At 44.6% G+C, this 24,241-nt stretch overlaps 2 protein-coding genes across 2 annotated transcripts in view; both read right to left on the bottom strand.

Moving 5' to 3' along the window:
- Positions 1 to 644: 644 nt before the first annotated feature.
- On the bottom strand, positions 645 to 11,410 carry SLC19A2 (solute carrier family 19 member 2). The gene is made up of 6 exons (XM_072339447.1): positions 11,213 to 11,410; positions 10,528 to 11,133; positions 7,335 to 7,557; positions 4,342 to 4,534; positions 3,309 to 3,450; positions 645 to 3,092 (listed from the first exon to the last, which is right to left on the bottom strand). Exons 1-6 carry the CDS (start codon positions 11,378 to 11,380, stop codon positions 2,967 to 2,969), a joined length of 1,458 nt encoding a protein of 485 aa, XP_072195548.1. The 5' UTR covers positions 11,381 to 11,410; the 3' UTR covers positions 645 to 2,966.
- A 5,770-nt stretch (positions 11,411 to 17,180) lies between these two features.
- Positions 17,181 to 24,241, bottom strand: part of F5 (coagulation factor V) — a 34,405-nt gene continuing 27,344 nt past the window's right edge. Inside the window, exons 21-25 of the mRNA XM_072361537.1 lie at positions 22,826 to 22,981; positions 21,893 to 22,037; positions 21,604 to 21,752; positions 19,521 to 19,703; positions 17,181 to 18,753 (exon numbers count right to left, since the gene is read on the bottom strand). Of these exons, the coding sequence (XP_072217638.1) occupies positions 18,583 to 18,753; positions 19,521 to 19,703; positions 21,604 to 21,752; positions 21,893 to 22,037; positions 22,826 to 22,981 (804 nt within the window). The 3' untranslated portion in view covers positions 17,181 to 18,582. The remainder of the gene's footprint in view (positions 18,754 to 19,520; positions 19,704 to 21,603; positions 21,753 to 21,892; positions 22,038 to 22,825; positions 22,982 to 24,241) is intronic.

The raw sequence follows: 24,241 nt of genomic DNA, 5'->3' as shown, positions 1-24,241 counted from the left end.
AGCACACACACACACACTCCCCAGTCACCTATTTTTTTTCTCCTCTTAACAAGCCCTGCAGAAGGCTTGTTGGCTACTCCCCACACCTAGCAACAGACTGGTAGCTCAGGGAGTACTTCCCCCTTCAGTCCAGCCTGCACTAGCAGGTAGCAGTCATCTCTTCCAGAAGCACAGCACAGGGGCAGATTCCTAATGTAATCATGTGTGGGTTTGCCAGGATAGGAAATCTATAGTGTTTCTTCCTTAGAACCTCAATTTTGTTATTCAGATGATATAAATAGAAAGGTCTTCCTGCATAGTAAACACACCTGCCAACAGCCAACCTTAACAAGGCTTGTGCTTCCTGACCACAGCTACTCTGCACCACCACATTTCTCCCCCAACTGCACCAGTCCATACTTGAACTACAGAGATTTCTGAACTGCTCAGCAACTAAGGAACCCCAAGGCAAGACACAACACACTTGCAAAGAGTACTGCAAACCTACACAAAACAGTCAACTATCATCTTCTTTAAGACTTGGTTCTCTTTGCATGCTTTGTCCAGACTTTTGATGCTCAAGACAACCTGCAGAAGTTAAATGGCAGAAGCAATACTATGGATTAGCAAGATAACAGAATACAAAGAAACTGACCACACATGATATCCTGAAAAAGTTTTATTTAACAAAAATATCTATACAAATAGAAACAAGCTGAACAGGTCCTCCCAACAGTATCAACATGCTTATGGAATTTCATAGGCATCAGTAATTCTGCGTACCGCTGCAATCAGCCACTGGCATTTCATCACCACACCAGCAGCACAGCATAAGAACATCCGGATATAGCCTTCATACTTTGACAGGCCTGAAGATGTACACAGTGTAGCACGCTGCTCTATTACAGTTACCACCATTTCATTACTTTGGTAGGAAAAAAAATCATTGTTACTGCTGTAACTCATAGCTATTTGACTTGGTTTTTGGTTTTTTGTTTTTAAATAACTGGGTTGCAGCCCATCAAATATTTATTCTCTGTAAGAAAAACAGTAAAATTAAGCTGCTTCTTTCAGTCACTTGATACAAGTGCCATGTATCCATGCCTCATCTCATGTCACAGCTGCCATCAGCCCAAGGAGCCCAAAGGACAGGAAATGTTCTTTCTACTCCTTTCTCAAGGCAGCCTGTCAGCTAGACTTCACAGCTTCAGTTTTTGTTTCAACACATTAAATAACGGAATATATACACATAAATGGCTTCAAGTTTCTATCGCAAGATAAGGTGGTTAAATTTATGTGTGTCAGCGTCACTACAGCTGAGCCCTGACACTTCAGGAGGTGGGCTGCTGGCACTATGAAGCTCTGGAGAGATCTCCTTGCACAGCCAGCCTGGAAGAGCTCCACAGACCCCAGAGAACATACCTCAAACGTGTTAGTCATTCACTGTGTGGTTAAGAGTGAGGCTCACACAAATGAAAAACTGTGAGTTCTCCACAGCACAAGACAGACCAAGCAATAAAATGCAGTTGCCTCTTCAGGCTGACTGGAATAACTCCAGCTGCACAAGGAGTAGGCACGGAAAAGAAGCAGACTGTACAACATGTTCTCCCTTGCCAGTTCTTCCGTATGCTTAAAACCACAACCTGCACAGCAACAGGGACAACTTAGAGGACATGCCCACAGTGCTGTGCTGGTCATGGGGCCTGAGTACCCAGGTGCCCAAGTCTAGGACAGCTCTGTGTAACTCCTTGGCGGTGCTGAAGCAATTTGGAACAAATAAATTATATTAAAAACCAGGTATGAAGCAAGACTCAAATTGCCAAGACCAGACAAAAGAAAATAAAAACCCACTTCTCCCACAAATATCCTTTTCTTTCTGCTTAAGTGGAAAGATGAAGCAGAACTAGTGGATGCAGGCCCACCGGAGACAAAGGTGCTTTGAAGAGGGAAGGAGTGACAGCAGTTAATCAGTATTTCTCAAAACCTCAGGTGTTCATTCTATTAAATAAAGTAACTGAAGTAAATACAGTAACTGCAGTCACAATTCTGAGGTCACTAGCAACAGCCTAAAAATCTTGCAAGTCACCTTCCCCCTCCAGTGGTGCACTCACATCCACTGTTCCACTGAGACAGCCCAGCTGTCGGGGTTATGGATCAGTGACTCCTACAACTGCAAGAATCTGCAACCCTAGAGGACAAAGGCAAGGACATCAGGTGGTTCTGTAGACTAGCATCTCATCCACTTGGAAATGGATCCCTCTAGGGTTCCCCTGTAGCTTTACATTCCCTTGGGCACAGGCCTTCACAGCAGAAGTAGCATTGCTGACAGCAATTCGGTGCTGTCACAAGTTGCCCCAGGACACGGTTAAGCTTTTAGAGAGGTAAGACTATCAGCTGTAGTAAAAAATCTGACAGCAGAGATGGCAGACAAACAGCAGAAAGTACAAGCGAGCATGTGTGTATGCAGCAACTGAAGTGTGAGAGTGCTCAAAACAGAGCATCCAGCATCATAGGGCAGGCACAGTGAGAGCTATGCTGCAGAGCACAGGCCTAAGGCCACCGCCTCTCCTTGGCCCAGGTCTCTGCAGAAAGAGGTCTATGAACACACCCTTCACGCAGCAGCATCTTAACAAGAAGAAAGAATAGTGGCTGACCAGGCAATCCTAAAGCTGCCTTTTCAACGGCAGCCTCCAGATGCACAGCCTTAGACTAAAACCTCCCAAGGCTTTCATTTATATATATATTCTTTGAGATTTGTTCTTCATTGCACATCCCAAACATGCAACAGAAGAACAAAAGGCATTTTAGAGAGAAGATATTCGTTCTTACATAAGTAAGACCTAGTACGTTTACATTCTAAAGTGTACTACTAATATAGTATAAACATGGATCAAGTACCATCAAGATGGCTGCCTTGGGAAGAAAAGGCAGAGATTAAAAACAGACCTCTGTCTTCATACATGGCCACAGAGTCTTCGTGTAGTGCACTAACAGCTTTCAGGAGATCTGTTTTGCACCTGCTCTTGTCTTCTGTGTGCTCTCATAATACTGTATAAGCCACTGCCCAAGAACACCAGGGAGATGGCCGCAAAATAAGATGCATAAATCATGAACTGCAGGGAAGAGAAGGAAAAAAAAAAGTGACTAAACAAAACAGTTACTAATCATGTAAGAAGGTTAATTCATGAGCTTCCTTCTTCTTAAACATTAGGAATTAGTAAGCATTTCTTTATCAGCAAACCCTTGCCCCAGAAACTGGTGGCTAAGAAGCCTCACAGCCTGTTTTACTTTCCTCCATCCCACCAGTAAAGAAAAACATCTTGTCATACCTGGGTGAAGATGTCCAACCCAAGCCCGCTGGCATCCACAACAATCAACGTGAGTAAAGTCTGAAGAGCTAAGGCGATGAATGTGTTGACCCCAAACACCAGAGCGTACCGCTCCACACTGAGATTTGTAGCAATCTGAAACCTGGAAAGACAGGGATGGGTAGAAACAAAGATGAGAAAGAAGAAGGGAAATGTAAAACTAGGAAGAACATCTCCATTTAAAACGCCTAGGCAACCTGAGGAGCTACATGTTTACTACAGCTAAATTAGCTGCACTGGTAGTATACTTGCTTAAATAGGATGAGAGCAGACTAGTGGAGACTCCAGAGACATCTAAAAAGCTACAGATAATGTGGGAGGCCTGTGGGTTTCAGTCTTACTGAAGCAGCTCTGTCTGATGCTGTCTGAACAGGTACAATGCCCTCTAATCTCAAAAACTGTTGGCAACCTCTAAGCATCAGCCTACCTCAGTGTGGGCCATTGACCCCCTGCAGAATCCTGAACAGAAACCCCTTTGCAGTTCCTAGTTTCACTGTCTCCCCTCCAAAGTACCTGGGCTGTCACACAGCACTGGGTATGGAAGCTCAACAACAGCTCTGTTTACCTCCTCAAAGCAAAGGGTGACCCTGAAGAAGTCTTCTCCAGTACATGATAGGGAAAACTGACCCCATAATATGGATAAAGCATTGTTTTCTCCTCATGGCTAACGCTTCACCCCAGCCATGTTTACAGCAATAGATCCCCCTGGCAAGAAGCACTAATATTCAAGCATTTAGGAAAATATATCTTTAAACATTTAAAGGTATTTTTTAAAATAAAGCCATTTGAGCTTGGCACACTTCCAGCAAAATACACACCACTGGGCCTCACTTTCCAACATGAATCACAACACAAACCCTTGCAACAGATCTCCTGAATCAGGGTGAGTGAAACACTGCTTATATAGAATACAGGTCAGCTTTCACAGCACTTGTAGCCTTAGGAGCAATTCACATTAAAAAAAAATATATATATGATGTATGTATATACTCACGTCGCTATTGTGATTAGCAGCATGTAAATAATTCTGAAGACAACATAAGAGGCATAGCACACCCAGATGTTGTGAACAGTGTCCATAATATATACAGCAGCAGCAATAAGAAAGGAGAACAGGGCAAGTGCCACTTCACCCCACATGGCCCAGGATGTTTTTATGTGACCCACAACAAATACTGCAACAGCTCCTGTGAGGGGAAGGAAAGCATAACTGTTAGTTACTGCACTTGGAACAATTTGGACACAGTTTTAGGAGCCTCTACTAGCTAAACACAAGTGAAGTGGAAGATACTAAGGTGCACACCTTAGCGGCTCTAAGCACCTATTTATGCTTATGGGGAAAAACAAAATAGGTCAATACTGACTCCTCCTGAAATCTCCTCCCTGGCTTCATAAACACAGCAACCTCGTGACTCAGACCATAGTTGCTCTGATCATAGAAGTGTTGTCAGCCAGGCAACAGCAACAAACATTGCTTCACAGAAGCACCCTGTTAACAGTGTTGTGGTGTTTTAGGGTCTGCATTCACTGGGTGCATACCCACTTTGACAGGTAGCTGGTAGAACTCTCATTTAGGAGGCAGAAAAACCTACGCTTACTGTCATCTTCACACTGGGCTCATTAAGTAAGAGCATGGGATCAAACCCAGATCTAAAAGGACAAAATTTCATTACAAACTATGAGGCCATAAAAAAGGAAAATAAATGTTACCACTAACTGCACAAACAGGCCTTTATAACCAGAACCGGTCTGTAGATCCTGCTGGATTTTAGAAAGGAGGAGCTGGGACAAGCCAGATTCCAAGATGGGTGGCATGAAATATGCCCTTCTCAAACAGCAGACAAGGTACGTTTCATGCACTGCCACAGCTGTAACTACTGAGAAGCCAAAATATCTATTACAAGAAAATCCCTGTTTGAAGTAGGCTTCATTTTGCAAACAAGTCAAAGAGCAACCAATATTGTAATGCAGCTACTGTGTCACTACAGCGAACTAGACAAACAGCATACTGATAAAAGGAGGTTTACAGTAGAGCTCTGAAAAACAGGATTGTATTCAGTGTTTGATCACCATACAGAAGTCCCGCACTGCAGCATTTAGGCTTCGTAGCCCTCAGCTGGACTGTTCTCTTAGAAATATCTCAAAACACAGAGGCTCTTTGTCAGGGCATAAGCTTGCAATCCTGTCAGAACTCACAATAATCTTGCAGAATGGAAAAGGTTGTTCTTTTTGCCTTGGAAAAAGAACACATTCACCCCAACCCAAACTCTTCTTCCCAGTGCTTGCTGTGACACTACCTTTGTAGTAGTACCTTGTACCTTTTGCTCTTTGAAAGCCTGGCTCTCCCTAGTAGAGAAACACTAAGACGCAAAAAGAAGCTAGATCCTAGAGCCTTCTTTCCATCATCTCATTAACTCTGAGACATTCAGTGTCTGGGGATCTAGGGACAACTCAAAGCTGTACTCCCAATGATGCTCAATATTATACCAGCCCAATATCTTATCATACCAACATATACAGCCTGTGTCCAGCAATTAGACCTGTATAGCCAATTCACTGTTTTCACATCTCAGCCTGATGAAGGTCAGCCACAACCTTAAGAAACTGCATAAATGTGGCTAAACAGTCAATTGACCTGACTAGAAAGAATAATATTTATGTTGCACAGGCCAGGAAGCTGAGAGCCGTATGAGTCACTACTCTCTATTCAAACCCTTCTGCAGAGCAGCACATGTACAGGCAGGGATAGCAGCAGCGTCTTCTATGAAAGTCAACAGACATTGCTCATAACTGGTCACAGAATGACTAAGAGCCATGACAATGGCAGATAAAATCTGGGATGCACCAGGACAGAGATCAGAGACTTCCGGTAAAGAGAGAGAAATGAAGCACATTCATGTTCTTCTACAAACAGGAAAACAGAAGTGAGAGCGTATGCATTACTGCCTAGAAAGTCAGGTTACTGGATGATCACCTCAGATCCCTCTTAGTCCTATTATACATAAAATCACAGAATGACTTGGGTTGGAAGGGACCTTGTAGATCATCAAGTTCCAACCCTCCTGATGTGGGCAGCTGCAAACCACCATATCAGACACTAAATCAAGCTGCCCAGAGTCATGTTCAGCCTGGCCTTAAACACTTCTAGGAATGAGGCATCCATAGCTCCTCTGTGCTAGTGCCTTACCACCCTCTGAGTAAAAGCCTTCCCCCAGCATCTAATCTAAATCTCCCCTCTTTTAGTTGAAAACCATTCCCTCTTGTCCATTACTATCACACCAGGGAAAAAGTTTCTCTCTCTCTTGATTATAAGTGCTTTTTAAGTACTAGAAGGATACAACAAGGTCTCCCTAGAGCCTTCTCCAGGTGAACAAGCCCAGCTTTCTTAGCTTGTCTTCACAGCCCTGAACAAAGTGCTCCAGATGGGGCCTCTTGAGGGCAGAGCAGAAGGGGACAATCCCTCATCCTGCTAGCCACCCCTCTCCTGGTGCAGCCCATGGATACAGTTGGCCTTTCAGGCTGCAAACATACACTTGTCCAGTTTTCATCTGCCAAGACCCTCAAATATTTCTCCTCAGAGCTACTCTGAGTCCTCTCAGTTTGTACACATATTTGAGATCACTCTGACCCAAGAGCAACACCTTGCACTTGGCCTTACTGAAACTCATTAGGTTCACATCGTTCCACCTTCCAAGCTTGTCCAGGTCTCTCTGGATGGCATCTCTCCACTCTGTCATATCAACTGACCACTTAGGTGACCTGTTATTTCTGCACCCAGATGCTGACTGAACTGGAAACTTCTTTCCCTTGTTACCAATTCTTTTCCTTCCTGAGGCCAAGCATATCATGGGAGACTCATGTCAAATGCAGAGATTCCTTCTCCTGCATGCATAGGGGAATAATAATACACCTCCAAAGCATGCTTTGGCAACACTCAGGGACATAAAACATTTCTCACAGCAGAGCAGCTGTGCATTAGCAACTTACCTAGCAATGTTGAGGCTGCCTCCACACCACCATTGTAGATCTCTGTGCTGTGAGAAGGCAGCACCATCTCCCACAGGCCCTGAGCATAGTTGATGACCTGGAAGTAGCCACAGGTAGACAGTGCCCACCAGACTGACCAGCACAGCATGGTCCGAGATGAATAGCACTGCAGGAAGTCCTGCCAGAGATCCTTGAGCACTTGTAAGGCATCTACTTTCTGCTCCTGCATAAGTTGGAGAGGGAGGGGAAAAGAAATGTTAGTCCGTTTATAAATCCTTCAGGCTACTCTGCAAAATTACAGCTTCCAAGAGGTCTGGTCACTGATGAGTAGCAGAACCACTTTAAGACACAAAGCTGCAGCAAGCAATGAACAAGAAGGATTCCCCATCACACAGAGGTCCCAGTAGCTGGGTCCTGCCCTAACCAGGGCTGACCCTTTACATGGGACCAAAGGCCTCAGTCACAAGCACCCTCCATTCCCCTTTCTGGCTTTCATTACAGAGCAGTACCTGCTGGTTACCAGAAGCGTTACATGAGCAACCAACAGGTAAGAGAAGAGATGTGGGGCAACATCCACCTTGAAGGAACAAGATCAGAAATCAGTCATTCCTCACAGGCAAAAGCATCACTGACCGCTCATTTATTAAATCCTACCAAGTCTGAGTTTGGATCAGCACGGAAAGAGTTCAAGTAACAGTATGTTTAGAAGTATTTCTCCTCACAGATAAAAGTCAGTTTTCCTTAGCACTAGCATTCAGGGGTTAAGTATTCAAAGATGGTGCGTCATTGCACCACTCTCTATCCCTGTTAATGTCAGTCAGTGCTCTTAGAAGAGAGATATTGTCTGAGGATCTAAAGAGGATGAAAGGTCCTTCCATCAGACACCATCACAAATAACAATTCTTGCACATAGAAGTTCTTTGACAGAGGGGATGAGGCGGGGTGAATCTTTCTCTACCAGATCTTTCTAGAAAGAACCCAGAAGGGAGAAGGGGGAGGAACAGACCCACAAAGGGGTTTGAGAACAAATTCTAAGTAATCAATCTTAGTGACAAGGGATAACGCTCCTCACCACTTTGTGCCAAATCAGCAGAGGAAGCAAGCATGTGTTCACTTTGTAGCCAGAGCTGCTTGCAGTTACTTCACACAGGACGTAATTCAGTCAAGACCCTGATCCCAGCTGCATCTCCAGCCCCCTATGAGCTGAAACTCCCTGCAGGGAAACCTGTAGGTGTGAGCTCCTGCACACAGAGCCTCGGCACTACATCGCTCCCCTTGAACCACAAGTCTCATTTTGAGATGTCTCTGCTGAAATCCCCAATAAGGGCTGTGGTCTCACTCTGTCCTGAGCTCCCCTTTTACACCTCACAAAGTATCACCGATTTCTGAGCGTCTCTATTTAATAGCACACGGTCCAATGCTTTGACTTGGTTCAGTGCTTTATCAAAGGCAAGATGCTTACTCTGCACAGATGCCACTTCTGCAAAGTCCATCAGAACAACGTGAGAAGAGGTCAGCACCCACACAAAGCACAAGTTTAGGTGCAGGAAAAACAGTGATTGTGACCGTCACACACTGCAGACTCTGATATGCAAGCTTGACGCAGGCTTGTGCCTGATAAGCAGGACAGGCCCCATCAGTCACCCCCCCCCCCCCCCCCCCTTCACGCTCGCCTGGCAGTGCTTCTGTACATTAGTGGTTGTGCAAATAATAGTACATTCATCAAACGTGGTTGCCATGACCTTAATTAAGGCTGTAGTCAGGCAGCAGCGCCCCTCAGATTTTGGCACCTGGTGTGACCCAACCCCAGGCTGGTACTGAATTCCTCCCTCCCACCTTCCCCAATATAAGTTCTGGAGCAGTCATATCCCTGGCAACAGGGGGTGGGAGCCAGATAAATAAAAGGGGCAGAGAGGTAACATTAATCCTGTAATTGTTATTAGCACCCAATTTCAGTCCTGTTTAACAGATACTCAGGCGAGTAGAACATGGATAAATACACTTTTGCTTTTAATCTCCTCAGCAAAGCCACTCCTGCCCTAAAAGCAGGAAATCTGCAGAAGCACGTGCAAACAACACTGAGGTGCCACACTGCTGCCCTTCCTTCCCAACAGAAGGCAGAGCAAGATAACGATACACACATCCCTCCTTTAAGAAAAGAGAACAAAAGAAAGACTCAATCCAGCATTTCATTTTCCCCTTGTCATCTCAGCAACTGGGTATGTGCAAGTTGTGCCCAAACCACAGCTGCCTGGCTGCTAGGGCACAAAGCCCCCTTGTTGGCAAGCAAACCCCAGCCCTGACACACACAGAAATAACACAACTCATCTTAAAATTGAATGAATATAAACCCAACTCCCCATTCCTCTCTCTCCAGGGACTGGCTTGCTTGCCAGGATGAATCACACGTCAGCTGCCTAAAGCAGCAGACATGCCTACCTTGTGCCTTGCTCTCAGAGAAGCATGACTTCTCATGGCTGAGAGCAGTGCCGGCCCCAGGCCCACCCTGTGCCACCACTGAACCATCTCACATCCCACCCAGCTGCAAACACGTGTTTAACAGCCTGCAACAGTCAGGAGCCCCCCCACTGACTGCACTCAAACTCACAGCCTGCAGCACTGCTGGCATCAACTGTGGTGCACAAGTAGGATACACTAAACTGAACACCAAAGGTATTCCCTGCAATCTATCCATATTTCTGCCCCCCTGTAAATACCCAGCGCCAGTCTGTAAATGCTCTCCAGGGCTACCACAGCTTCCTTCCTGGAACACAAGGCAGAATCCAATAGCTACACAGCTTATTACTGCAGTTTGCACTAACATTCAGAGGAGCAAGTTTGTGTTCAAGACACAGGTGCAGGAAGATCTGTTTCTTTCTTCTGAGATTCGCAGGCATGTCTAGAAGCAAATACTGCATCTGGACAAGCACGGAACTTGCAGCATCCTGAGATACACCTTGTAAGGTTGGATAGGGGTTTGGCAGCTAGAGAGCTGTAACCAAAACCCTGCGATAGGTGCAGAGTGAGACTTCAGAAGAATGAAGGAGTAGCCTACTGAGCTCTACCAGAGACAGGAAACCAGGAAGATTTTCCTGTGCCATAACTGAAGAAGTGGGATGGGCGAAGGGATGCTTTTTGCACCTGTGGATATGTATATACACAAACACATGAGGTACGTGGGGATGCAGCTCACCTTTTTCTCTGCTGAATGTCCCTCCCTGTTTAAGGGCATTTTGACTTCATCCTCCCATCCAGGCACCCTTGGCACACCAGGCTGGTCCTGCACGATGGCCCCATTCTTACAGTCCATGACTTTCATCTCCAAACTGAAGGGCTGAGCGGCAGCGTGGTGGAAGAAAAGGCTTTTCCGTGGCATTGGCAGGAACCACGCGGTGCCAAAGGCAACGGAGATGGAGGTTAAGGAGATGACATTGAGGCTGAAGAGGGACCACCCTGCCAGGGACACGAGAAGCTGCCCGCACACGGAGCCCACCGTGTACCCCACCAGCGTGGCACTGCGGCAGTAGCTGGTGACCTTGCGGTACAGGTCCACATCCACCACGCTGTAGATATAGGAGTAGTAGGCAATGTCCGTGGCTGTGCCCATCCCGTAGAAGAACTCGAGGAGCTGGAAGGCACGCAGCCCTTGGGCATAGAGCAACAAGAACCAAGTGATGATGAGGCTGAGGCCCTGCAGCAACACCACGGGCTTGTAGCGCAGGTAGTCAGTGGCCAGGAACACGGGGAACAGCAGCGCCAAGTACGAGTACGTCCACACCGGGTAGATCTCGTTGAACACCTGAGGAGAGGGGGGAGAAGAAGAGACGCTGAGCACCCCACGGCCAACGGAAATAAAGAGCGCCGGGCGCCCCCACTACCTGCGTCTCGGTGAGGTTTTTATGCGGCTCCAGCAGGTACCGGGTGAGAAAGGGCTCCGAGGGCCGCACGCTGCAAAAGAAGCCGTAGGCACACAGCAGCCCGGTGGGCAGAGCCCAGCAGCAGCCGGGGCCACTCCTCGCGGGCCGGGCCCCCCGCGGCCCCGCCATGCCGGCGCAGGAGGCTGAGAGGTCACCTCCCTCCCCAAAGGCACCTCCAGCCGCCGGCCCGCCGCTCGGCTCTTAAAGCCCATTCGCTAGCGCTTTGGAGGCGGGACTGCGCGCCGCCCCTTCATTGGGCGAAACCTCCTCCTGCCGGGCAGGCCGACCAATGGGGAGCGGGAGGTGGGAGGGCTGCGCTGGGAGAAGAGCACGTGTGTGCGGGAGGGGGGGGACTGATGGCCCTCTTGTGTACGGACAGAAGGAAAACTCACTCGGTGTGTTACTATTGCAGCCCTCCCACCCTCACGGCTCACCACGCTGCTACCACTGCTGTGGCTTCCTATTCTACCTGCCTAGGGTTTGTTCCCCAAACTAGCTGATGCCATAGAAAGTTCACACGAGGACTTCCCACCTTTGCCGCTGCATTTCTGCCTCCTAGCTGGGGCTCAGTGCATGGAGATGCCAAATAAAAGCCCTCAGTAGGCATCTGGCTGTGCAAGAACAGGTTCTTCTTGGCCTCAGGATAGACTCCTTGAATTGCAGGTTTTTTTTATTATCTCCATCATCATAGATGAATAGATATGGCTATGAAGTATTCTAGGTCAATAAGAATACTTAGCTGTGTAAAATGCAGCTAAACGTTCTGATCCTATGCTGTCTGGCATTAGTGGTTTGCTACCTTCTGGCAAGGCTGGGACTGGGACATGGGGCACAGTGCGGTGCCAACTCAAGTGGTGGGCCAATAGGGTTATGCAGTTTGTTATTTGTAGTGTTACTGTGCTCCTTGTATCTGTTGTCATTTCCATGGAAATAAATAGGAGGCATTACTTTTGGAGCAACTACGTATATGTGGCCCAAGACAATTCCTCTTCACTCATTCAACCCAGGGAAACTTAAAGGTTGGGTGCCCATGCCTTACAATTACACCACTGGATCGGAGCTGTGGTTGCAGGCCAGAGCAGAAGTTATGTCAGCTCAGTGCATTTACTGAGGTGATACAGACAGCAGTCAGTGAACCTTGATGTGACCTCCAAGTTCTCTGTAAGCAAAAGAACCTGCAAAGTATTCTTTGAAGCACTCCAGGCTTTCTCAGGGTTTCTTTTGCTCCCCAAAGAACTCGCTTTATTTTGCTCTCACAGAACGCTTTCTTCCTTTGGAAACAAGTTTGTTGTCTGGATTTTCACTTCTTTCCCAGTCTTTATTTCTCTCTCCATCCCCTCTATTCTACTAAGAACAGTACGTTAAGGCTCAAGGAGGTTAGTTATAATTACATTCACGCTAGACAGCAGCGTGGCTCTTTCCAAAGCTGCAGGTTTGTTCACTTCTAGCTTCTCTTATCGCATGATGCGAAGAGTGTTGAAAATAAATGCCTTCCACATGGGATTAATCTATTTGTTTTTTTTCTGAGAAAAACATTTTCTTACTGGAAAGACCTGACCAGCTTCAGTGATCATAGAATCATTGAATCACCAAGGCTGGAAAAGGCCTCCAAGATCATCCGGTCCAACCATCCATCTACCACCAATATTGCCCACTAAACCATATTCCTTAGTACCACATCCAGGAGCACAAGACAAGGACTTAGCCAGACAGGTCTGTATCATCCCTGTGGTATGATCCTGAAGTTAAAATGGCAACAGGAAACCAAAGCCATAGGGAATCCATTGAAAAACTTAGTCTGATCTTGGATGCAGTGATGCAATTTGCATTAAAACAAATGCCACTTGGGTAGCAATAACCAAGCCCTCATCTTCAACTTGTCTACGAAGAAGCACAAGTGCAATGGAGGAAATATGAATCTCTGAGAATCCTACCGACCCTTTTAGTCTTAAGTGAGGCTGGAACTGCCAGCCCTAGAGGATACTTGGTTCGGCATGGGATGCACGCTTCAGTTGCAGACAATGGCACGTGAGAGAAGGCAGCTAAGTTCTGTGGATTCACGATTGTTTCTGTTTAATTAATCCGAGGAAATAGATTTTACTAACTAGCGTATGCGCTGGAATGTAACAGAGGTAGAAAAAGGGCAAATTATTTCTGAAATGAAGCATGCTTAGTTTACAACAAGGCTTACAGATTGTAGTGACCTATAAGAACAGATTGGCTGCAGCCTTGAAGGTCTGTCTCATCCAGCTCCCCTCACTTAAATCTGCCCCAGATGGGGACACTGGTGTGCAGATATTCATGGTGAATGGTGAAAATGCACGCAGTAGATCAAGTGGAGTTAGAACAAACCCAGTGCTCTCATTAAATATAGAAGCATGTGGGCCATTCTGAATTTGTGCCTTTAGACATATCTGGGTCACAGTGGGCTCAGTGTAGCATTTCTCCTATTAGGAATGGCGTCACAGATGTTCCCAGGAGCCCTGAGAATGATTCTGAGTCCCAGTTTGGAAAGTTTTCTCCAGGTTCCATGAAGATGGAGGTTATTGTAATTAAAGCATAATGCAAACACTGGGTGTAACAAACAAATGGAGAATAGGGCATGGTAATGATAGGAAAGACCGAGTGGATAAACTGGGTGGATGAGATACAGTGACCATGAATAAACAAAATGAAGGAGTGAGAGCAAGAAGGAGAATGTTCAGCACTCACTAAGTGGAGTGAATGACTCACTAATAGGGAACAGCAATTGGTCACCCCAAGACAGTGTTGCATCTCATTTCTGTGGTGATAGATATTAACACGTTAATAAACAGTCTTTCTTCACACCTTCCTCCTCCAGATACATCTCCAAAAGGCCCTTTCCTCTCAGAAATGTACCTCCTGCACATCACTGCATATAAAGTTGCAATCGTTTTACCCCTTTGGCACAGTCCTGATATTCTGGTTAAGCCACCTGTGCTCTCAGCTGTATCAGGGTGCTGCTGAAGGCTGAACACCTGCAAGATTCCTACCTGATGCTTTTTCCATAGAGCTTCCTTGGCACTTTGCAAGGGCATGCTTTGCTTTTGCCACGCACACTCAGTGACATCTCTAACACATGAAGTGTCCCAAAGCCCAGATCCTCCTTTGCATCTATTTTCATGCACATCTCGGGAGATTTATGGGAGAGTGAACACAGACAGACAATCCACGTTGACTCTGATCCCTGTGTAACATGCAGCTTTGTATTCCCACTAGGCCTTGCTCTGCCTGTGTTGTGAAGGGAGCCACACACTTGGCAAACAGCAGGACACCTTGGAGGAGGTGAGCCGGCTCAGCTGCAGTCCTACTACCTTGCAATGCATGAGGCATGACCAGAACTGCCAGCAATGAACCAGCAAAACATGGAGCCTTCATCTATTCTGTGAGCGAGAAGGGCGCTCTGCAGCCTGAACTGGCTCGAGACTTTTCAGTCTGTACAAAACTGCCTGAATATTGAGCTCACGTGTCTGTCCGAGCTGCTCAGCTGTGTTTATGTGTACATCCACCTCACCTCCACAACCTGTTGCACAATTTCTGTGTGACCCAGTACGGTCACTGCCTCTGGAAAGCAGAAGGGAACGCTCAGTGGCATCCAGTGAGAAAAGCACAGGGATCTGTGCACTGCTATCCCTGTACCACCATCCGGAGGTGCTTTGTATCCCCCGAGGCCACCTGGAAGCTGGAACAAGCATTAGAGGGCAGCAATTCTGTTTATCATTCATTTGAAGCTACAGACAGTTAGCTCTGGGCCTTTGGATCAGGAGGGCAGTACAAGGCACCCCCAGGCTGAGGGGAAACGTTACTGGTGAGATGTGCCAACTCCCAGGCCCAGCACTACACTTCTGCCTTAGTCCAAAAGAGCTTGTTTGCTTCATGTTCCGAGGCAAAGCTTTCTTCTCTGCTTTGAGAGACCTGCGGGAATTCCTGCTCCCCTTAAGTATTTTGCAGTTCATTTCAACATACGCAGGATTTATTCCATGGCCTGTAAAAGGTGGTGAGCGAGTCTGACCATTTTGACTACACATTTTCTAAAGCCTCGGCGGATTCAATCTGTGCTGCCTGCTTCATACAGGGTGATGAAAACTCTTTGTTTTCCAGCCACCAAAGTGCCCACTAAGCAGAGATTACCTTCAGTTTGGTTTGGCAGATCCCACGCGGGCATGTTTTCACATCTCCTTTCCTGTGAACAGAAGGAATTTGTCCCCATTTGCGTGTGGAAATACTCTGAGTAATTCATCCCTCTAGGACAAAGTTAATTTTCTTCACAGTAACCCCTGGGTGCTTTGTTTGGAATCCGTGACTAAAACCATATTAACAAGGCACCAGTAGTTTGGCTACTGCTGAACTGATTGCACAGCATCGAGGCCTTCCCTGTTTCCATTGTGGCCTACAGCAAGCGGGCAGGTGAGAGGCTGAGAGGACACAACCACAGCAGCTGGTGCAAACTAAGCACAGGGATATTCTGTGCTACATGCCGTCACGCTCAGCTGTGAACGCTGGGGGAGAGCACGAGGAAGGAGGGATATTCAAGGTCATGGCATTTGGTATACTGAGGCCCTAATTTCCAGGAAACGGCTGGATTTCTGCCCACCAATGGGAAGGAGTGAATTAATTCCTAACTTTGTTTTGCTTGTTAATGGTCTTTATGTCGATCCACAAATGTTTCTTGCTTTTGCCCCTTCTGTCAAGCAAAGGGGCGGGGGGTTTGCCTGCTGGCTGCTGTTACACTGTCACAGTCCTTTTTGGTGCCCAAAAAGGGGTTTGAGATAATGGCAGATTTAATCAGTGTGCCAGAGGATTTATTGCTATTTGAGCTGTTTAGCTGTTAATAGGCAAGGTCCCAAGCCTTAATGTTTGTTAGTCTAGTGCTGGTTAGAGACTGTTTTTGGCTTTTGCTGTTTAATGCACTTATCACCTTACTCTGCTGTGCCTAGGAACATTTTGATAACAGCACTGGCCATGTACCCAGGCTGGCAGATTGCCTGGGCAACTCTTCTGTGATGGACGTGCTGGAACTCCAGTAACTCAATACAACACTTCCCCCCCTTCTGAGCAACGATCTTAGCAAACGGAACCCTAGTCATGGACTATGAACTCGATGTTTCACAGGAGCGAACCATAGGCTAAGAGAATAATATCTGTGTATGCACAGAGAAGTGAGGTGGTGGTTAGTGAAGATCTTGAAGATGTTGTAAGAATTGAGTGTGACGTAAACGGTATGGAATAATGAGTGGACATCATACTGATCTGGCAGGGACAAAGCCAATTTTCTTCAGGGATGGTGCTGAGTTTTGGATTTGTGACTAAAACAATGTTGACAGTAGTTTAGCTATTGCTGAACAGCATTTGCACAGTGTCAAGGTCTTCTATTTTTTCCACTCTGTACCTCCAGCTTGTAGGCTAGGGGTACACAAGAGGTTGGGAGAGGACAAGCAGGATGGCTGGCTCAAACTGACCAAAGTCCCATCTGTTAGCAAGCAGCACAGCCTCCAACTTGGAAAACCGATGCAGATGTGTGGGGTCCTGCACTTGTCTAAGCGCACATAAAAAAATTACTTACTTACAACCTTTCATAGCACTTCTTAAGCCTTCTTAAGTCATAATTGTTAAGGTCGGAAAAGACCACTAAGATCACTTAGTCCATGTTGTCAGCCCATGCTCACTAATCATGTCCGTATCTACATAGTTCTTGAACACCTCCACGGACGGTGAACGCACTATCTCCCTGGTCAGCCTGTGCCAATGCCTCACCACTCTTTCCAAGAAGAAATGTTTCCTCATATCCAACCTGAACCTCCCTTCGTGCAATTCAAGGCCGTTACCTCTCACCTTATTGCTGTTACCTGGGAGAAGAGGCTGACCCCAAACAGAGACTGTTCAGTACTTATCACACCCAATTATTGTTCTGCCAAACTTCGCAAGCATTTAATATTTATATTCTAGGGAATCCAAAGTTAATTTCTTTTTTCTTCCAAGTGAATACAGCTTGTGATGCAATTTAGTAGATGCATCAAATTAAAATAAAATTAAATTAATCAAATTAAAATAAATTAAGCACCGTCATAAAATATTAAGTAACCCATCTTTCAAGATGAAAGAATTATACTGAATTAATACATAATACAAACCGAATTCATACTATTACACAATTTCAAGTTAATTCTAATTAGCACTGAAATTTCCTATTCAACAGAAAATTTTACTTCTGTGCTGGAAATTTCACTAGTTATTGGCAAAGATGTACTACTATAAAGGCAAACATATGAATTAAAGCGTTGATGCTTTTCATGCTATGGTGTTGTCTTTATTTTTGGTGAAAAATGACAACAGTTTTTGACAGTTGAATAGAAAAAAAAATTATGCTCCTGCTTTACATCCTTATTTTGAAGTGTGCACTAAGATACAAGGACTTAAGTAAGCTGGACGACACCATATGAGCCTCAGAAACAGCTTCAAGAATTCCACACTTCTCAAGGAAACCACGTGATAAACGCAAGTTCTGCAATTAATTTGCAGGATGGAATCCAATGACACTACTGAAAGCTTAGCTAAATCTCTACTGGAACGATAAATTCATGGACTGCGTAGGTATTGTCACTAAATGTAGCCATCCTGTAAGAAATGCATGTATTCTTCCCTTCTCATTTTTGGGCAAGAGATATTGCTGGCTATCCTTCCTTTTTCCTGGGCACTGAAGATCAAATGTTATCTAAAATCCACAGCATTTCCAGTGCGCTTGCTGTGTAAGAGCCAAATCAATAATGTGAACCCCATTCTCAAAGAAGAGAGGATACACGTCTCGATGATGGGATGCTTTCTACCTTTATCAGAGCACAGATGAAAGACATGTGGAGGTGAGCTCATACTCTACAATAATTTCTTATTGAGGCACTGCTGGAATGCAGCCCGACAGCTCCATGTCTGCACTGGTTTTCCCTTTCAGTCCTACACATGGAGAACGTCCACCGGGAGCTTCCTATTATTTTTCTCTGCTGCAGATGCATTGCAGATATTTAAATATATAAAACCATGTATAAAGTAAGTCAGTCTACTCGTTAAGATGAAGAGCAATATATAAAATAGAAAGGATCGCTATTTATTTCCAGGGAAAAGAAGCGTGTATAGGAATGGAATGCCTGCCAAAGAACTCTCTTGATTCTTGTTAGCAACACATTAGGTCCTTTGATGAAGCGCACATCTAAACTATTAAGTACGATCACTACAGGAATTTCGGGTTTGGGTTTTTTTGTTTGTTTGTTTTTGAAGAAGTTGCTCTGTGTGTTGAAAGGTTAAGAGCTCCCCGACTTCTAGGTTCTTTTCGCAGTCAGATCTCCACCAAAATCACAGCCAAAAAGTTCCACCCGAAGGGCAATACCATTATACCACGTTTTTGGAACAATGCGGATAAACCTGGACAGGATAGGTGGGTTGAAGAAATGCTTGACGTGCCCACTGCTGTTTTCATTACCAGAGAAAACCTGCAAATATAGAATACACTATCAGGTAAAAGGCGGCACTTTAAAATAAACTGCTTTTTTTTTATTGTTAAAATGGTTCTAAGCCATTGCATCAGCTGCCCGGAGCAGACGGACCAACTCAATGCTGATTTTATGCAACATGCAGTTTCCTCTTGAAATACTGAGTTGATGCCATTTCAGGCCATCAGCATCTGAACCACCTCAGTGTCCATTCACATCACAAAAGGTTTGTGCCAATTTGAATGGATTAGAAAACCAAACTTCCCTTATTTTACCTCCACCTGCCCTCATGGGCCAGGTTGGTGTAAAGTGATATGGATAATAATACGAAGTATTTCGCCAGCTCTCAGGCATCCTGAGCTCTCCGGCTCCATCACACAATACTGCTCACTCATTTAAATCATACAGTAAAGGCAAAAATAATAAAAACAAAAAGCTGGAAAGATGCCCTTAGAAATCCTTTGCTCATCAAGATTAAATGGCCTTCTGAATTCAAATGAAATGCCCTTCTTTACAAATAGCATCAGTTCCTTTTATCACAAAGTTGACTGCATTCTCTATGGATTTGGTGTTCTTCCCTTTTATTACTGTAAAGTGCTGTGAAAAATTAGACTGATACTGCGACGTTATCTTAGTAACCCCAGCTCCCTAACACTTTAAAGTCCTGAGAGAGTATCTTTTTGGCTGAGTGCTCTGCCTTTGGGCCCTCACTGTGCTCAGAATCTGAAACAAAGCAATGACAGAGTTGTCTCAGCTGAAGATGATACCTTTGCCACTGAGCTTGAACCCTCTGTATAGGATTTCCACTCCGAGCCTTGGTTGCTGTACAGAATAACGTAGGTTTTCACAAAGTTTTCGGCTGTCACAGACTTGACCCCCTGGGTAGCAATAGCAGTTATCTTCTTAATTGTGAGGAGATCAATTTGCAGCCACTGTTGGTTGTTGTTTGACTGTAATTCATAAAAAAGGTTACCCGTTAAAAAACATGAATATCTCTTTACTTGCTTAAGTGAAAATTCCCTTTGAAGGATACAAGGCCTGCTCTGAAAGTAATGCCTCCTATGTTATTATGTTGGCTCAAGACAGAGGCAGATGGTGGTGGTACAGCAGCAGAGTTTGAAACTTCCCACCAATATTTCATTACACGTTGCTGTGTGACAGATGGCAGCAGAGGGGCAGTCTAACAGAATGGCATCTGATGTGCAAGTGCAGATGAAGCAAAGGTGTATATACCTTTTACCATTGTGGCACGCAGTTCATTGCTGGTGAAAATGCACAGCTAGTGGTGGTAACTACACTGAAAAATACTGTTTTGTAGCTGAGAATTTTCTCTGTCAAACAGTGTTATTGTGCTCTTTGTATCTGTTATAGTTTCCATGGGAATAAATAGGACGTATTACTTTCAGAGCAACTGATATAGATAAGATCGTATCAAAACTGCAAAGAGGAAAAGAACAGTAAAGCTAAAATAAAAGTCATAAGCACGTTTTGTGGCTGGTCACTACAATTAACTTCTTCATTGCGGGTGGTGTATTTGGTACCGCGATATTTTCACATTATTTTCAATACATGTAGAAAAATAACTATTACGTTTAGATGGTCAGGTTTTGGTAATGGGGGAACTGCAGGCAGGTGAAATGAGACCAGGAACTGCCTGCTTCATGTTGGATAGGGCCGATTCCAGGGCAGCCTACTCATGAGCAAGCTCCTGGTAGGAACTGCAGCCCATAGAGAGGTTCCCACACAGGAGCAGATTGCCTGACAGGAACTAAAGCTTGTGGCAAACCTACACTGGAGCATTTTCCTCCCAAAAGACTGTACCTTGTGTAAAGTACTCATACTGGAGCAGAGCAAGAAGCAGCAAAGCGAAAGCCCATGCACTGACCACAGCTCCCAGTCACTAAGAGCAACTTGGCAAGGAGGAAGCAGGAGAGACAGAAGTGAAGCTGAGCCCGGGAAGAAGTTGAGGGGAAAGGTGTTTATAGCTCGTTGTTGTTCTTACTGTCCTACATTATAATGAGTTAGCAATGAATTAAATTAAGCTTCCCAAAGTCAAGTGTTTTTGCCTTGTGACAGTAACTGGTGAATAATCTTCCTGCCCTTTATCACATTCCATTAGTTCTTCTCATAGCTGTTTCCTCCTCTCATTCTGCTGAGGAGGAGTATTGAGAGAGTGACTTGGTGGGAACCAGGGAAAAAGCCAAAGTCAACCCACCACAATAATACAGATTGATCTCCATTATTAAAATGCAGTACATAATATTAATATCAAATGCTTATATAAAACAGTAGCTTCCAGAAAATTTCAAAGTACTTTGTATATAATACTGTTACCAAACACTTCTAGCAAACGCTTGCTTCCAGCAGCTCTGAAGGTGCTTCATAAATAAATGCAGCTCCATTTTGCAGATGCAGTTCACCTGCCCCATTGAAGGTCTTTCAATAGAACAGGGGCAGAATGAAGCACAAAATCTGCAGCCTCAGATCCATTATGCTGTACTGCCTATCAGCCAGTCCAGGAAGGGTTTCTTTAGCCCCATGGAGCCAAATATTCAAGCTTGTATTCATTTGGTGAAATTAAGAGAGAGATTTCCGCAGGGAAGCGCTGCAGGCTATGGATCAGAGGGCACCATCCATCTCTCCAAAATATGATTTTACTGCTGTTGCCAAAAGTTTAACAAGTTTTCTAGCGAGAGCTGAATGAGCTTCCTCTCACAAGATCTTTAAGGAGTTGTGAGGCAACCTGTCATGTTGGGCACTGGGTACAGCGTGCAGAAAGCACGAGAGCACAGAGTACAAATTCATTAGCAGTAGCTGTCCTGCGCTTGTCCCTCTTTTTCCACTTGTTACCTTGGCTCGCCAGGCATTTATCTTTCCTTTCTGATTGAGACGGGCAAGGGAAGGCTCCCAGGTGCTAAACCAGGATGTCTTAACAGATGAGGCTGTTATCTGAGTATTCTTGATCTCTCCATTTTCCATTCCAAGTGGCAAAGAGCAACCTGTTAAGAGAAGTGCCATGTTCAACCAAGTAGCCATAGTCTAAGTGACAAAGCTGGAATAGAGAACACTCACAATTTTAGCTTCATTTAATGTAAAAGTTCACAAATTGCCAGAAAGGAAGCACATGTATCATTCTTACCATCTACTTCACAGCCAAGGAGCTCCATGCGAAGAGTGGGTTCATTGTAGGCCTGCGTTGGGTAGACTCTGATATATCTCGCAATAATAGGGGGATCAATGATGTTCTCTTTTATACCATAGGCATCAGAATTACCTTCAAAAATCTATTAAAAATAACAAACCCACATATAGTTAATTTAATACAAACACAAGTTTGGATGTTGAAAAGCCTGCTCTGTTATGGAAGTCTTTTTTGCTGTTAGCCCTATCCACCATGATGGAGCATCTTACATTGCAAGGCAACTATTTCATGGTCCCATCTTAGCACATTTGGAAGCATCTAAAGGCTTCAGTTCAAGTAAGAAACCCACTGCTATACTCTATATAAAACTGATGGAAAAGAGGCAAAAAGAAAGGTAAGAGAAAGTTCTTTGATTTGGGAATCCTACCACAGAAAGCTGTGTTTGGCAGGGCTGGAGTACTTGACTATAAAAGAAGCCTCTTGCGGGGTATGTCTAAACTTGTTACACGTGCCAACTACAGGTAATGCAGAGACTTTAAAATTCAATTGCTGTGACAGAAGGGAATAAGAAAAAGGAAGAAGCATCTGGTTCCAAATGAAATAGGGTCTAATTTTTAGTTAATCTTCCTTCTTGTTTCCAAAAGTCAATGTGAGCTGAGGAAATAAAAATAGGAAGAAATTCTTGTGAGGAAGCCAGACTCTACAGAAAAAGTCACAGGGACGATCTAAATCCCAGTCTAGCAGGTTTGTCTTACAATTTGCCTTCTTGTCTGAATTTGATTGGTAAATGCTCTTTGAGGTTTCAAGCTTTATTACTAAAGTCTCTGAACACCACCACTCCTTCCATTATCTCTCACATAAAGTTATCAACTCACTGTATCATCTAATGAGGTTGCCTAGGTTGTTGCAATCCCCATTGTAAGCACAAACCTTTTCTGCTGGAGAGCTGTCTCCTCTGAAAGTGTTCCACTTTCGTTTGTCTTTGCTGTAAACGATGAAGAACTTCTGGATGTAGAAAGACTTTAAAAAATGCTTGGCACCCTGCGTCTGTATTCCAGTTAATAGAACTTGTCTTTGAAAGTCCACCTAGGAATAGAAAAATGAGTGTTTATACAGTCGGAAGCACACAATGATATAAGTTGCATTCTTTGGCATCTACACGGTAGCTTTGAGCCCTGCATTTTGGTATCCACAATATAAAACCCTCAGGAGGAATACAAGCAGTTGCTGGAGTCCAAATGAATACTGTCTCTAATTTCATATGTGTATTTACTTCAGAGCTCATTTTACCAGGGTTCACCAGAGCACTACAAAGGGTCTTCAAAAATATCTGTGACTGTGCTAGGCAAAAGTGCTCTCTCTATTTTGCAGATAGGCAAAAGTAGTATAGAGAAATCCAAGGCTCACATTTTCATAAGCTGCCTCTTGCTTTGGAAATCCAGGCTGATAAAAGGGACATTTTATTCAGAAGAGATGGAAAGCCACCCCATTTCTTCTGATATTGGATCCAAAGACTTAGCACATAAGAACAAATTAGCAAGATGCTCCTCTCAGCAGTGGAATTGATTGTCTGGAATATGCCCTCCATCCACACCTCTGCACGATCTCTTGCAATAACCTCATCTTCTCATTACTATAGCCCTTATCAAATTGTTTCTCTTCTCAACATATTTTACAGTTCCCCTACTTCACCTCCACTAACTTGCCGGCATGTCAATTGTTTACAAGCTAACAGCTTGTTAACAGCTACCTGTTGAACTTATCCTGCAACACTAATTTGAGTCACTCTTTTCCCTCAACTGGTCATTTTCATGAGATTTTAAAGAAATCACAGGCATGGGTTTAACTGGTGCAAAAGTCATTGGATAGAAGAAAAACATGGAAGTAAAGCATGTGAAGAGTACAGTGCTTGAAGCCATAATTACATAAGCTTCATTTGCCTGCGATATGTCAAGCTGAACATGAAAGCTGAAGTATCCAGTAAAAACAAATATTCTCCAAAACCATTTGAAGTAATACTTGAGAGTATTATACATTAAATGATCACCCAAACAAATGTACATGAAGATAAATTTATACTGTTAGGTAGGCAAAGAAAAAGAAAAGGTAGAGGAGGGAATGACTTTTTGTCTGCCTACAGAACAGTTTCAGTCTAAATTGTAAGGGTGACTGTTGAACCACTGAGCTTCAATGGCACTACAGACTGGGTTAACTCCAGGAGAGGTAGGCAATTTATGGCATCTCTAAACAAAGTTGTTGCATCTTGTGTTTTCCCTAGCAGTTTTCTCTGCAAGAACAGGAGCAGCTTGATTTTCTAATACAAGCTGCAAGAAAAACACAACACAG

The sequence above is a fragment of the Excalfactoria chinensis genome, chromosome 1 (genome assembly GCF_039878825.1).
Source record: "Excalfactoria chinensis isolate bCotChi1 chromosome 1, bCotChi1.hap2, whole genome shotgun sequence".
Lineage (NCBI taxonomy): Eukaryota > Metazoa > Chordata > Aves > Galliformes > Phasianidae > Excalfactoria > Excalfactoria chinensis.
This window is presented reverse-complemented; position numbering and strand designations above follow the sequence as displayed.